The sequence below is a fragment of the Pinus tabuliformis genome, chromosome 1_2, assembly GCF_031772625.1.
Source record: "Pinus tabuliformis cultivar Carrire ecotype Pingquan chromosome 1_2, CPIR1, whole genome shotgun sequence".
In the NCBI taxonomy this organism is placed as follows: domain Eukaryota; kingdom Viridiplantae; phylum Streptophyta; class Pinopsida; order Pinales; family Pinaceae; genus Pinus; species Pinus tabuliformis.
The window spans coordinates 1,140,106,793-1,140,120,092 of record NC_142298.1 but is presented as its reverse complement, the minus strand read 5'-3'; the positions used below and the strand labels follow the sequence as shown (position 1 = coordinate 1,140,120,092).

Sequence of the window (13,300 nt, the reverse complement as noted above, 5' to 3'; positions counted from 1 at the left end):
CTACAAACAAGGTATGTATTGATGAAGTATTTATTGATTTGATGCTAGGGAGATTTCCATAGTGTTTGGACAATTTATGCAACTTGTGGGAGCCAATTGCTAGGGTTGACTTGGGTGGTTAGTAACCACAACTAGGATCAGGTTTCATAATGGATAATGGTTATTGGATTGGGTGCCATTGGATTGGTGGAGGCCAACATGTTGGTGACCAAAGTAGCCCTTGAAAAGTAGCCACAAAGGGAGTCATATAGTTGAAGTTTGGGTGAAGTTATTAGAGCCTATGTGTAGCTCTTTCATATATGAAAACAAGTACTAAGAAGGAATATTGAAGCTCAGGTGTTAGCTAGCCTAGATGAGCTAATTGGATGAGGCTGTGTTCATTAAAGCAGAAGTGACTTGTAACAATGATAGGTGGCATCCCTCTTAGAGACTCTATGTGTTGTCTCTTTATGGACTAAGGTGCAACTAGTGAGCATAATATAAGTGAAGGACCAACTGGACGAGATAAGAAATAAAGGTTGTGATTCTGCACTAGAGAAGTGAGATTGTCATTGTATCTTTTATTTTTGTACATGTGGATAATTGAGGGCAATTATCCCTTATATGGGAGTCCTAGACTGTTGTATTATTCAGTTGGTTTAATATAACTAAATTTAGGTTGTGTTGTGGCCAGCAACAACCCCGCTTTTATTTAGTTTTAGTAATAAAGCTAAATAAATGTGGACTCTTCTAAAAAATAAATAACTGGCACTTATGTTTCCCTTTGAATAAAACATGCTATTATAAACCTAGGAAAACACCTGCAAAACCCAAAATCCTACGTTTTATGATAAGTTTCAAATAAGATCATTCTCTTAAATAATAAAACATCACATTGCAAAGGGTAATGGGAACATCATATAAACAAGCTTTTAGAACTGCGAAAACATGATGCGAGATCATGCGCCTTAAAGTCTAATCTCACATCACAGCTTTCATACATTGCAAGTATCACCTATGGTAAAATATTCCAATCTAGCGATATGCAATAAGATATCTCGCAAATCGTGTCTCACAGACGCTCAAGGTGATAAATGATTTTTGATAAAATGGATTAGCGATATTGCAATCTGCGATATTGTGAATCAAATTGCAAAATTGCTTTATCGTATATCTGCAGGGCTCATTGTCCAATAAAGTTTTTCTCGTAATTCGATAACAATTTATGGGCATTAATGACAATTTAATGGTTAGTTGATGGTCATTTATGAGATAATACTTAAAACTGATCGAAAGGTTATTTCACATAGGGTGGTATATTTGATATGAGTTCAAAATTAAAGAGTTTTCCTGGCACTTTATCTCTTTCTTCATTTGTAAATTTGTAGGAGCAGCAAGTAGAGTAATATACCTAGCAGGGTGCAGAATATAATCGGAAAGAAGGGAAAGGCTCCAGTTGTAGAGGAAAAAGATATGACGCCCTTGTACACAAACACCACCTGTAATAAAGATGCTGGCATAACTACTTGGGAAGGCATGTACAGTCTCCTCAAAGAATAAAAGCCGAGAGTTATGGAGGTTAAAGCAACAACAGACTCGCACGGGTCATCTGAAGCATCAATTACTATACTTGCATGTTCGTTCTTGCACCAAATAGCGGCAAAGCCGAAGATTCTTCCATACACAGACATGGTCAAGTGGGTACTGGACAGTGCCAATATAATAGATAGAAAATTCAAGACTCGATGCTAGGACCTCATTGGGTCATTCACTGCACAAGATTTAAGGCTGTTGTATCATCTACCAGAGCCGCACGCAACCTACAACAAGCAGGTCATGGAGAAGCTTACCAAAGAAAATGAAGATTTCGTGGAGTGTACCAAGAACTGGTCGGTAAATAAAAAACCATTGAAAAAGGGCAAAGCGTGCTAACCAAGGCCCATCAAAACCACGCAGGAGGCAAAAAAATAGCACCTGGGAAACCCAGATCATAAAAAGGAAGCAGTTTCCTATGCGCAATTAGCGATCGTTGGGCAAAACCCATGGGAAAGGAAAACCCCCAAGCGCTCAGTTGCACATAAGCCGGAAAACCACAAGGAAAATAGCTAAAGGCTAAAGGTGGAATAGGCAGAAGAAGTAGCTACAATGGCAAACAATGTCATTGACTGTATCAATGAAAACCTGCATATAGCAAACCTCATATCATATATCGCATCGGGATTTCTCCCAAAAGCACAGTAGCTGTAGACAAGTTGGATACAAAAGACTAAGGAAAGGACAAATTCCATCAAGAAGTTGACCAAGTTGAATTGGAAAACTTACTGGCAGTATTTGGTTGAACCGCACATTCAATGCATGACTCTCAAATGCCTTACGAACACTACCGAGAAGATAGCACTAGCACTTGTTGATTTTGTTTTTGTAGGGCAACTAAAATTGGAGGTTGGCCAATTGATGCTCCTCAAGCCAATGCTGAATGCTTGCAACCATAGAGAACAGATACATAGATAGTTATTTTCAGATTTAGTTTTAGTTTTAGTTTTGATTTATTTTTTCCTTAAATGAGGATGGTCATTTAAACCTCCTCCTATATTTTTGTAATAAACTAATTTTAGTTTTTATGAAGTAGTATTTTAACCCCTCTCATGCATTTAGATAAGGGTCCGGAAATTTGTCAAAAAAATTTCCTCGGAACATGCACTTTTGGACCCTCAGATGAGGTTTTGATGAATGAATGGAACAATATTTATTGATATTTGTGTTTGATGTCTGCTACTGAAATGCACTTTTTTACTCTTAGTAGATGTTGAATTAGGAAGAAATAGATCTATATTTCTGAAGCTCATGAGTATGACTGTTATCAATGGTACTTTTATCTCTTAACGATTTCTGTTTATGTGTCTAAGTAATATTTTATGATAATTTATTTATATACGAAAGCTTGAATGTTTGAGTTATCATTTGACACATTTATACGATGATGACTACTCTATTTATGCTCAATATATAAATGACTTATTATGTGATATGCTTCTCACAATTGTTTTGGCTAACTTTTTATACGAAACAATTCATTTTTATCGAATTCTTTTCTTGTAGCAATTGAATGATCTTTATTACCAATTGCTGTTTGAAGTTATTTTAGATCACATAAATGAAAAGTTGAATCCCGAGTTAGTTTTAGACTCAAATATTTTTGTTCATTAGAATACAATTGCATTTTTAAATTATACTTATATTAAAATCATTTTACTTAGAAATCTTCAGAAAACAGAAAATAGAAATTGTTATCAACACACACAAATCGGGAAACTGGTCTCATTATCATCAGTCGAACCCACCATCCCAAATGGAAAGGGAGCTACTTTTAAGGTTTGGATCGGGTGGGTATCCCACTTGTTGTAGACCCGATTTTCAAGGCTTCAACATATTTGGCACTAGAAGGAAGGCCCCGAACTATAAATGGCTAGTAAATCCAAATTTAAATACCATTCTGAGAGTAAGTCGCCCTCATCATCTCCCCCCACTTCTCCATCACATTCCAAATCTTTAAATCCTAAGCAAGAAGTTAAGAAAACAACAACCACTGCTACAAACCCTAACATTTTAGAGAAATTTACTATTGAACCTCTTGAAGTTGAATCTTTGATTCATGAACTTCAAGGATTTTCCATATCACCACAAAAGTCTGAAATATCTTAAGGTAGTTTGACTCCACAATACAATCCTTCTCATCCCTTAACTAGATTGGAGAGTGAAAAGTTTGGTATTGAACCAACCAAATTACCTCTACCTAAAAGGAAAAGAGTAAGGAAATCACCTCAAGGGTCTGATAGTGAGATCCTTTCATCATCAACATCCATTCCAACTTCTCCATTGCAAAGTCAACCATCCACCCCTCCACTTCAAAATGTTGTCCATTAGAGTACTGGAAATTTAACATCCTCCTCCCTTCCACAAGCGACTTCGTCTGCACTTTCCTCTGTTAGTAGTTCAACGATGGCCCAAACCCCATGGAATAACCCAGGGGCAGTCTTAGTGCCTAACCCCTTGAGCCAATTACTAGCCCATCCTGAAAAATGGCTTCCTAAGTTTAATCCTGAAGCAAGCATGCTGATAGAAGAACACATAAACAATTTTATGTTATCGATAAATTTAAATGGTGTTACTAATGAAGATGCTATTGTTCGGCTTTTCCCTTATACTCTACAAGGAGTAGCCGGATCCTGGTATTTTTCATTACCATCAGGATGCATCACTAGTTGGGACATTTTCCAAGAGCAATTCTTGACTAAGTTCAGCGATGATAGATCTACAGCAACAATGATCAATGATCTATCAAATCTAAATACTGAATCGAGAGAACCTATCAAAGATTTTAAGTCGTGTTTTAATAAGCTTTTGAATAAAATTTCAACCGCTTCCAAGCCTAGTGAAGAAGTTAGAAGTGAATGGTACATATCTGCTTTACCATCAAACATAGCTATCTTTGTTAAGAGGGCTGCCAAGGTGACATTAGTAGAAAACAAGAAAGAAGCGATAGTAGTAGAGAAATAGATCTTCGCTTTAGAAAATGAAAATGTTGTCGATAAAAGAAAATCTAAGGAAGTTACTTTTACAGATGATCCTAAGAAAAAGCAATCAAAAGACCCATTTGATTTAGAAGGATTTCAAAAAGTTTTAAAAGCCATGTCTAACGAAATGGTTGAAATTAAGAAACAAGTAGCAAAGACTTCTTCAAAAAAACCCTACAAGCCTTATAGAAAAAATCCTTCAACTGATTCAAAGCCTCCCAATGCTATAACAAATGCAGAATCAGAAGAAGAAGAAGAAGAAGTTTCTAACGAAGAATCTACTGATGAAGCTGAAGTTGTATAAGTACAAGGAATGTGGGACTTCATTCTTCCAGACGAAGAGGATCAAGAGGTATTACCAATTAGTACAAGAAGTAGAAATCAAATCAATCTTCCACAACCTAGTCATAAACAGAAGAGCGCAAGCTCAACATCTAAAGATAAAGTTGCAAGTAAGAAATTATCACCAAAAGTGACTCAAACAAGCCCAGTCCAATCTGATCTCTCAACTCCATTAAAAACACTGATTGTTTCTGATGAGATGGAGCATAATATCGTTGAAGATATGAAGAAGACTAGGGCTAACATTACTTTTCATGAGTTGAGCAAATTAAAGCATCAACAAAAGTTTCTTATGAAATAGTTACATGTAGTACCCGTTGCACCTCTTCCTGCCACTATAATCTCGCAAGCTTCTCATTAGATGGCAAGACCTCCAAATTATATGGAAAATAAAGTTGATCTGAATGATATTGCTTTAATTGGAGGTAGATCAAAATTCCATACTCCCCCATTCCTTCTTACTTACGAAATTTTCAATAAAAACACGCATAATTGTTTGTTAGATTTAGGAGCTTCATCTAATATCTTACCTAAAACAATATGTGCAAAGTTAAATGTCCAACCTCAAAAATTTGCAGTACGCATAGTTCAGCTGGACCGATTGCAGGTTAAAGTAATTGGTGAACTAAATAAAGTTACCATAAGGCTGTCATCTAATCCAAAGGTATGTCAACTTATTAATATTCTAGTTGCAGACATTCCCAAATTTTATGGCTTAATTCTTAGTAGGGATTGGTCTGAAAATATTCATGGATACTTTGTGACCGATTGGTCACATATGTGGCTCCCTTACAATGGTAAACCAAATTAGATAAAGGTTGAACAACAAAGATACCAAAAATAAATAGTGACAAAATTGGAAGGAGAAAATGAACCTGTAGTATACAACAACAATATAATTGAAAAATATTATGTTGACTCTCTCTTAGGAAATTTTAATGCTTATACTTCACCTTACTTAGAATATTTTGTTCTATCTCAAGTGGAAATTTTTTCTGAAACATATAGTTCTAAATGTGTTAATTTTATAGATACTCTATAAATAAATCTTTATTTTGGAAATTATTTTTTGATGGTTCTAAGTCTAAGGATGGAGTAGGAGCAGGATATGTATTAGTTAGTCTAGAGGGAAACAAAACTATGCTAATATGCAGACTTGAATTTGATTGCACAAACAATACTGTAGAATACGAAACTCTAGTCCAAGGACTATACAAGGCAATCGGATTAGATATCAAGTATCTACAAGTCTTCGAAGACTCTAAGATTGTTATTTAACAAGTATGAAATACTATACATTGTGTATCAAGTCATTCGAAGCATTATCAATCTTTAGTGCAAAATCTGACTGAATATTTTATAGCATTTAATATTTCACCTTTTCCTAGACTCCAAAATGAAATGCTGACCTCCTGGCTAATGTAGCTTCCAAGCTCATTCCCTCAGAAGACTACAGTCTAGACAGATTCTCAATCGAATTGATCTTTAGGCCCTCCATCCCTGATAATTTTTACAAACTAGAGAATTTTTAACGATGAGCCTAATATTGTAAGTTTCCTGACATCGGAAGGATCTTACACTAGTCAGATAATTGATGAGGATCAACATGACCAACAAATACAACAAGAAAGCACTAATAATGCTATACCAAAATTTGTAGTCAAGTTGGAAGACCTATATGATTTGAAAGACCGTTTTAAAAGATCTACCAATTCAAAACTTCAGAGTTCAACTCTAAACTATGAATTAATAAATCTAGGAATGGATACCAAGCCACCGAATATCAACCTAGTTCTTGGCCTAGCCCCAGAAGAAAAATTAGCCTACGTTCGACTCTTGAAACAATACAAAAATGTCTTTCCTTGGAACTATGATGACCTTAAGACTTACAACACTTCTATTATTCAACATACCATCTCAATGATAACTGATGAAAAACTTGTCTAGCAAAAAATGAGAAAATTCCATCATAATCTTGAAAGTTAGATTAAGTCCAATCTTAATAAATTATTGAAAGCCAAAATTATTTTTCCCGTTCGACATTCTAGGTGGGTTTCCAATATGGTCCCAGTTAGAAAGAAAAACAGAGATATTAGGATTTGTATTGACTTCCAAAATCTTAACAAAGCTTGTCAAAAGGATAATTTTCCCTTGCCTTATATGGAACAAATATTGCAAGCAGTTGCAGGATCAGAATTAATGTCCTTTTTAGATCGTTTCTTCGGCTACAACCAGGTTCTCGTTCATCGTGAAGATCCGTTAAAAATCACATTCAGAACCAAATGGGGTACTTATGCATATCAAAATATGTCATTTGGTCTGATAAACGTTGGCACCACATTTCAAAGAGCCATGGATATCACATTTAAGGGATTAGTAAACAAATCAGTGGTGATTTACTTGGATGACATAACAATATATTCTAAAAAATGCGGTAATCACCTTAGAGACTTAAAGCAAATCTTTCAACGTTGCCAAACGCATGGGATTTCACATAACCCAAAAAAGTCCTTTTTTGGATTAAGTGAAAAAAAATTCTTGGATTTATAGTGTCAAAATCTGGAATCCATATTGATCCCTCTAGAATTAAGGAAATTTCTGAAATATCCTTGCCACATAATAAAAAAGCCATGGAATCTTTCTTTGGCTAGATTAATTTTGTTAGAATATTTGTTCCAGAATTATGAAGAATTTTGTCACCATTACAAACAATGATAAAAAAGAATTCACTATTCAAATGTGGCCAAGAAGAATATGAAGCATTCAATCTGATTAATTAAGTGATCATTAATGCCCCATCTTTACCGATTATAAATTTTTCCGATCCTTTTATTTTGTATACATTTGCATTTGATAAATCATATGCTGTGATACTCACTCAAGCCAATCAATACAAGGCAGAAGCCCCAATTTCCTTCTTTAGTACAAATCTACAAGAGGATGAATTAAATTATTCTGACGTTGAGAAACAAGTTTATGCTGTTTTCAAAGCGATCAAATATTTTAGACCCTTTCTTCTTAAAACCCATACAAAGATCATAGTACTATTTCGAGCGATAAGAAATATCTTAGTATAGAAAGATGTGGGTGAAAAGAGAGCAAATTGGGTCACTGCCTTACAACAATACGATGATGAGATCAAGCCAACAAATATTGTAAAAGGAAAAGGCTTTTGCAAGATGTTGGCTCGGGTGTTGCTTATTTCTGAAATATCATCTTCAAATCAAGAGGTACAAATTTATGAGGTAAACCTAAATGATATTGAATCGAGATATGCTGATATCATATTTTATCTAAATAATGGATATGCTCCTTCAAATCTAGATTATACAAAGAAAATATCTTTAAGATTGAAGGATAAGGAGTATCAACTCATAAATTATGTACTTTTTAGGATTAATTATGATTTTGTTCTCCTTCGATGTCTTGAGAAATTTGAAGCTGAAAAGGTATTGCAGGAATTCCGTGATGGACCAGCAGGTGGACATTATGTGGGAGATGCTACAATACATAAAATTTTGCGTGCAGGATACTATGGGCTTACACTATTAAAGATGCACATAGCTATGTAAGGAAATGTCAAATTTGTCAAACTGTTGCTGGAAGACAAAAGAAACCATCGTTTCCTTTGAAACCAGTCAACATCGATCAACCTTTTGATCAATCGGGATTGGATGTAATAGGTGAGATCGTTCCTCACTCTTCTAAACAACATAGGTATATCCTTACAACTACAAATTATTTTACTAAATGGGTAGAAACAATTCCACTCAAGACAACCAATGCTGAGCATATCATTGATTTCATAGATCAGTTCATAATCACTAGGTTTGGTTTACCCTCTGCTTTAATGTTTGATAATGCATCATATTTTTCTGGCAATGCTATGACTGAATTTACACTTAAAAGAGGTTTTAAGCTTAAATATTTTGCCAATTATTACCCACAAGGGAATAGGTTGGCCGAATCAACAAATAAAAACTTAATCAGAATCCTTAAGCGAACCATTGATCAGAATCATAAAAATTGGCACAAATCTTTGATGTATGCTTTATAGGCAGACCGAACAACCCAAAAGGCTTCCATTGGCACTTCTCCCTTTAATTTAGTTTATGGGAAAGAAGTAGTTCTCCCAATTCATCTAGCAATTCCTTCTTTGGCCTTAGTTCAATTTATCGACGAAACACCAACTTCATCTTTACAACTAAGATAATTGCAGATCCTTAAGCTAGAAGAACAATGAGAACAGACTAAAATCACACACGTTCATCATCAAGCAATAGTAAAGGCTTCCTTCGATTCAAGCATGGTATCTAAGAAGGATTTTCAAATTGGAGATTTAGTTTTGAAATGGGATAAAGCTCATGAAGAAAAAGGAAAACATTCTAAATTTCAATTAACGTGGCTTGACCCATTCCAAATTGTTGAAATCATAGGTCCATCCACTTTCATGTTGCAAGATTTAGCAGGGAAAAGAGAATCTTTACCTGTTAATGGGCAGATCCTTAAAAAATACTTTCCATAGAAGATAACCTCTTCTATTTTTGTAAATTATTGTTTATAGCTTTATTTTGATAATAAAACAGGTTGTAAATGGGCGAATAACATCTTCAGAGAAAGTTTAGTTGCTCCTCTGCCACGCGCGCGAGCCCTCTGCTGCGTTCCCCCTGTGATCTCTATGCCTGCCTGGTCGTTGGCCTCTGGCCATGCCCCCCTCAGATCAGCCTTTGGAGGGGGTCGACTCTCAGCGAGCTTTCTTGGAACTGGTGAAATCCTTACCTCTGCAATGCCCCAGGCCTGCTCTGTCAAGATTTGTTAAGAAGCTAGATGTGCTCTAGGAATTTCAGCTTCCTCCGGCCTTGCCACGTATGGCGGCTTTGTCTCTTGCTTAAAAAGGTCTCATAGGACAATTCACAAGCCTCTAGCCTTCTCCTAGAACTGTACAAAGATGGGTTGAAAGAAACTGGGCCAACAAGATCCAAGGGAAAATCTACATCAGGTTCTGTGGGAAAGGGTACTTCACTTTTCATTTTGAATCCAAATAGGATAAGGACTTAATCTTTAGAAATGGGCCCTATTTTATGGACTCTAGGGGCCTCTACCTCAACAAATGGACTCGAGATTTTGACCCTGAACTGGATGTCCCCAGTGTTGTCCCGGTATGGGTCCGTCTCCCTCACCTCCCCCTCCATTGCTGGGGAGATGAGTTTGTTCGTGCCATTGGGAATGCGGTGGGCAAATACATCGATCGCAGTGAGCCAAAAGATAACATGCAGGATTGTGCAAGGATTTGTGTTGAAGTGGATCTTTGCAAAGGTCTACCAGAATCAATAAAATTGAAAGTGGATGAATGGAGCCATATCCAACAGCTGGATTACGAGCAGATTCCTTTTAAATGCAAGGTATGACTCGAATATGGACACTTATCCAATAGATGCCCTAAACTTGTTGATGCTGAAATTGGTGATCAAGAGGGCCAATGGGAATTGGTCAAAAAGAAGAAGTTTTCCCCTCCACCGAAACCCTCCTAGGATTCAGTTCCTCCAGCTCCCTCTACTTCTCGACCATCTTCATCCTCCCCTCCTTCATCTGTCCACCCCTCTCCTGATCCACTGATCCCCTCTTCCTCTAATCCCTTCCTAGTCTTATCTTCCCTTGATCCATCCTCTATGGATCCTCCTCAGCCCCCCACTGAACCTTTCCGGGCCCTCTGATCCACCTCCCTTTCTGATCACCTCATCACAAGCCTCTCTAGAACCCTCTTTTCCTAGACATACCAGAAGAAATACTAAAGAACATGGAACTACCAGCGATACCCATAAGAAACCTAGACCTGGTAGAAAATCAGCTAAGAAACATAGGGACGAGCATGCTCAGAAAGATATAGCCATGGGAACTTAAACCCCAATAGAGTCTTTCATTCAGGGACATTAAGAAAAAGAAGCAAGTCAGAAAGAGCAAGAGAGCTGAGCACCTCTCCACACGCCAAGTTCCCAATGATGAAAATACTATCTTGGAACAGTAGGGGGTTAGGGAACCCCTCCAAAATCTCTGTCCTAAGAGATTTAATCAACAATGAAAAGCTAGAAATATTACTGATTCAGGAAACAAAACAGGATCATCAAGTAATGAGAGGCATTATAGACTAGTAGAATCAATACAAAGGGTGTGTTAGCGATGCAAGAGGATCTTTGGGAGGCATAGCCACCCTTTGGGATCACAATAAGTGGAACTGTGTCTCAGTAAATCTACAACAACATTGGATCAGAAAAACGTTCAATAGCAGAACAAATAACCAAACTGTAATTATCTACAACGTGTATGCCCCCAACCACTACAGAGAAAAGGAAACATGTTGGGGCGACCTTCAGGCTAGTATCGATGGTGAGCTAAGCTCAAACATCATAGTGGCAGGTGACTTCAATCTCATACTGCATGCTAATGAAAAAATGGGAGGCACCTTTCCTCTAGATCCCTTCAGAGGCCGGTTGGAGGCTATTATTCAAGACCATGATTTAGTGGACATGGCCCCAAAAAACTGTAGGTACACTTGGAGCAACCACAGACTTGGCTCGGGCAACATAATGGAACGACTGGACAGGTTTCTCATCAACATTTCTTTCCTTTCCTCTTTCTCCGTGGGATATGCCAACGTTCTCACCTCATCTGCCTCTGATCATTATCCCATTACCCTCTCGCTGGAAACTCATTGTCCCCTTGGGCCCATTCCATTTAAATATATCCCCCTCTGGAATGAGGTTCCAGCTGTTAGAGAAATTGTCCAGAGAACGTGGAATCAACATGTAGAAGGATCACCAGGTTTCATTTGGGAAACCAAACAAAGAAAAGTCAAGCAGGCTGTCAAAGAATGGGCAAGAGTTAATTATAAGGAACCTGAGGAGACCAAAAAGAAAGTTAAGAGCGATCTAGAGAATATCCAGAGAATGATAGAAGAACAAGGACTCTCCCAGCAGAGTATGGAGTAAGAAAGGAACCTCTACTCTTAACTGAGTCATATAAGCAGGGAAGAAGAATCCAAATGGCGGCTAAAATCTAGGCAACTCTAGCTCCAAGGTGGAGATAAAAATACAACATTTTTTCATAAGCAATCCACAGCTCGAAAACTAAGGAATAATGTTTGTTCAATCTTGGATAAGGAGGGAAATCAACAAAATACTCGAGAGGCCATTAGAAACGCAGCTACATAATACTACACAAATCTGCTTACTGAAACCAAAGGAGAAGAGGATTCTGATGACCTTCTTCAACACCTCCCTAAAGGTCTCACCAAGGACATGAATGACAACCCGAATAAAGAAATCGAAGAGGAGGAAATATGAAGTGCTATTTGGACTCTGAATCCTGATAAGGTGCCCGAGCCTGACAGATTTCCCATATGTTTCTACAGGCTATTCTGGGGTTTAATAAAAAGGATCTAATCAAGATGATTAGGTGGATCCAGTGGAAGGGTAAGATAGGTTGTTACACTAACGCAACTTTCCTTTCCCTCAGCCCTAATGAAAACTGACCTTATTCCTTCTCTAGATTTAGGCCCATATTTCTCTGCAATTCCTCTTACAAAATCTTGTCCAAAATCCTAGCATCTTGACTCAAACCCCTCCTTCCCTCTTTGATTTCTGAAAATCAAGGAGGGTTCTTGTCCAACAGACAAACCACTGACTCTATTCTACTTGTGCAAGAAGCCATTCACTCGATTCTATCCAGGAAGGAGAAAGGATTCATCCTCAAACTCGACCTGGCCAACGCATTTGATAGAGTTAGGCACCCCTTCCTCTTTGCTGTTTTAAAGAATATGGGGTTTGAGTCGCCCTTCCTCAGTATCTCTGCTTGCATCTCTGGACCATGGATCTCCCCTCTCGTCAATGGAAGGTCGAGTGATGCCTTTCAATCCTCTAGGGGTCTCAGACAGGGCTGCCCCCTTTCCCCTTATCTCTTCATTCTCATGGCGGAATCCTTTAGTCAAGCTCTGAACCACAATAGAAGAGTGGGTCTCATTATGGTATAAAATTTGGAAATGGAGCCAAGAATATCAACCACTCATAGTTCGCTGACTACACCTTGCTCATTGGAGGAACCTCCACCCCCATAGCACGAAGGTTCAAGTCTCTTCTTGATCAATTTATGGGGTACTCCGGAGGCCTGATCAATCAGAAAAAAAGCTGTATCTATGGATGGAATGCTTCAAATTAGGTCATTCACAACATTGAAAATATTTTTGGAGTCTCTTGCAAGCTAGACTGGACTCATTTCTCTTACCTGGGCATGCCAGTGAGCCTAGGACCATCGAAAGCAGGAACTTGGGACAACATCATTGACAAGATGAAGAGGAAAGTTCAGCAATGGGGTTCAATGTGGCTCAACCCACCAGGCCGTCTCACCCTTCT

At 37.7% G+C, this 13,300-nt stretch overlaps 1 protein-coding gene across 1 annotated transcript; it reads left to right on the top strand.

The window, feature by feature from the left end:
* The first annotated feature begins 11,344 nt into the window (after nucleotides 1-11,344).
* On the top strand, nucleotides 11,345-11,881 carry LOC149210205 (uncharacterized). Its single transcript, XM_089398904.1, has one exon. It carries the CDS (start codon nucleotides 11,345-11,347, stop codon nucleotides 11,879-11,881), a length of 537 nt encoding a protein of 178 aa, XP_089255030.1.
* Nucleotides 11,882-13,300: the final 1,419 nt, after the last annotated feature.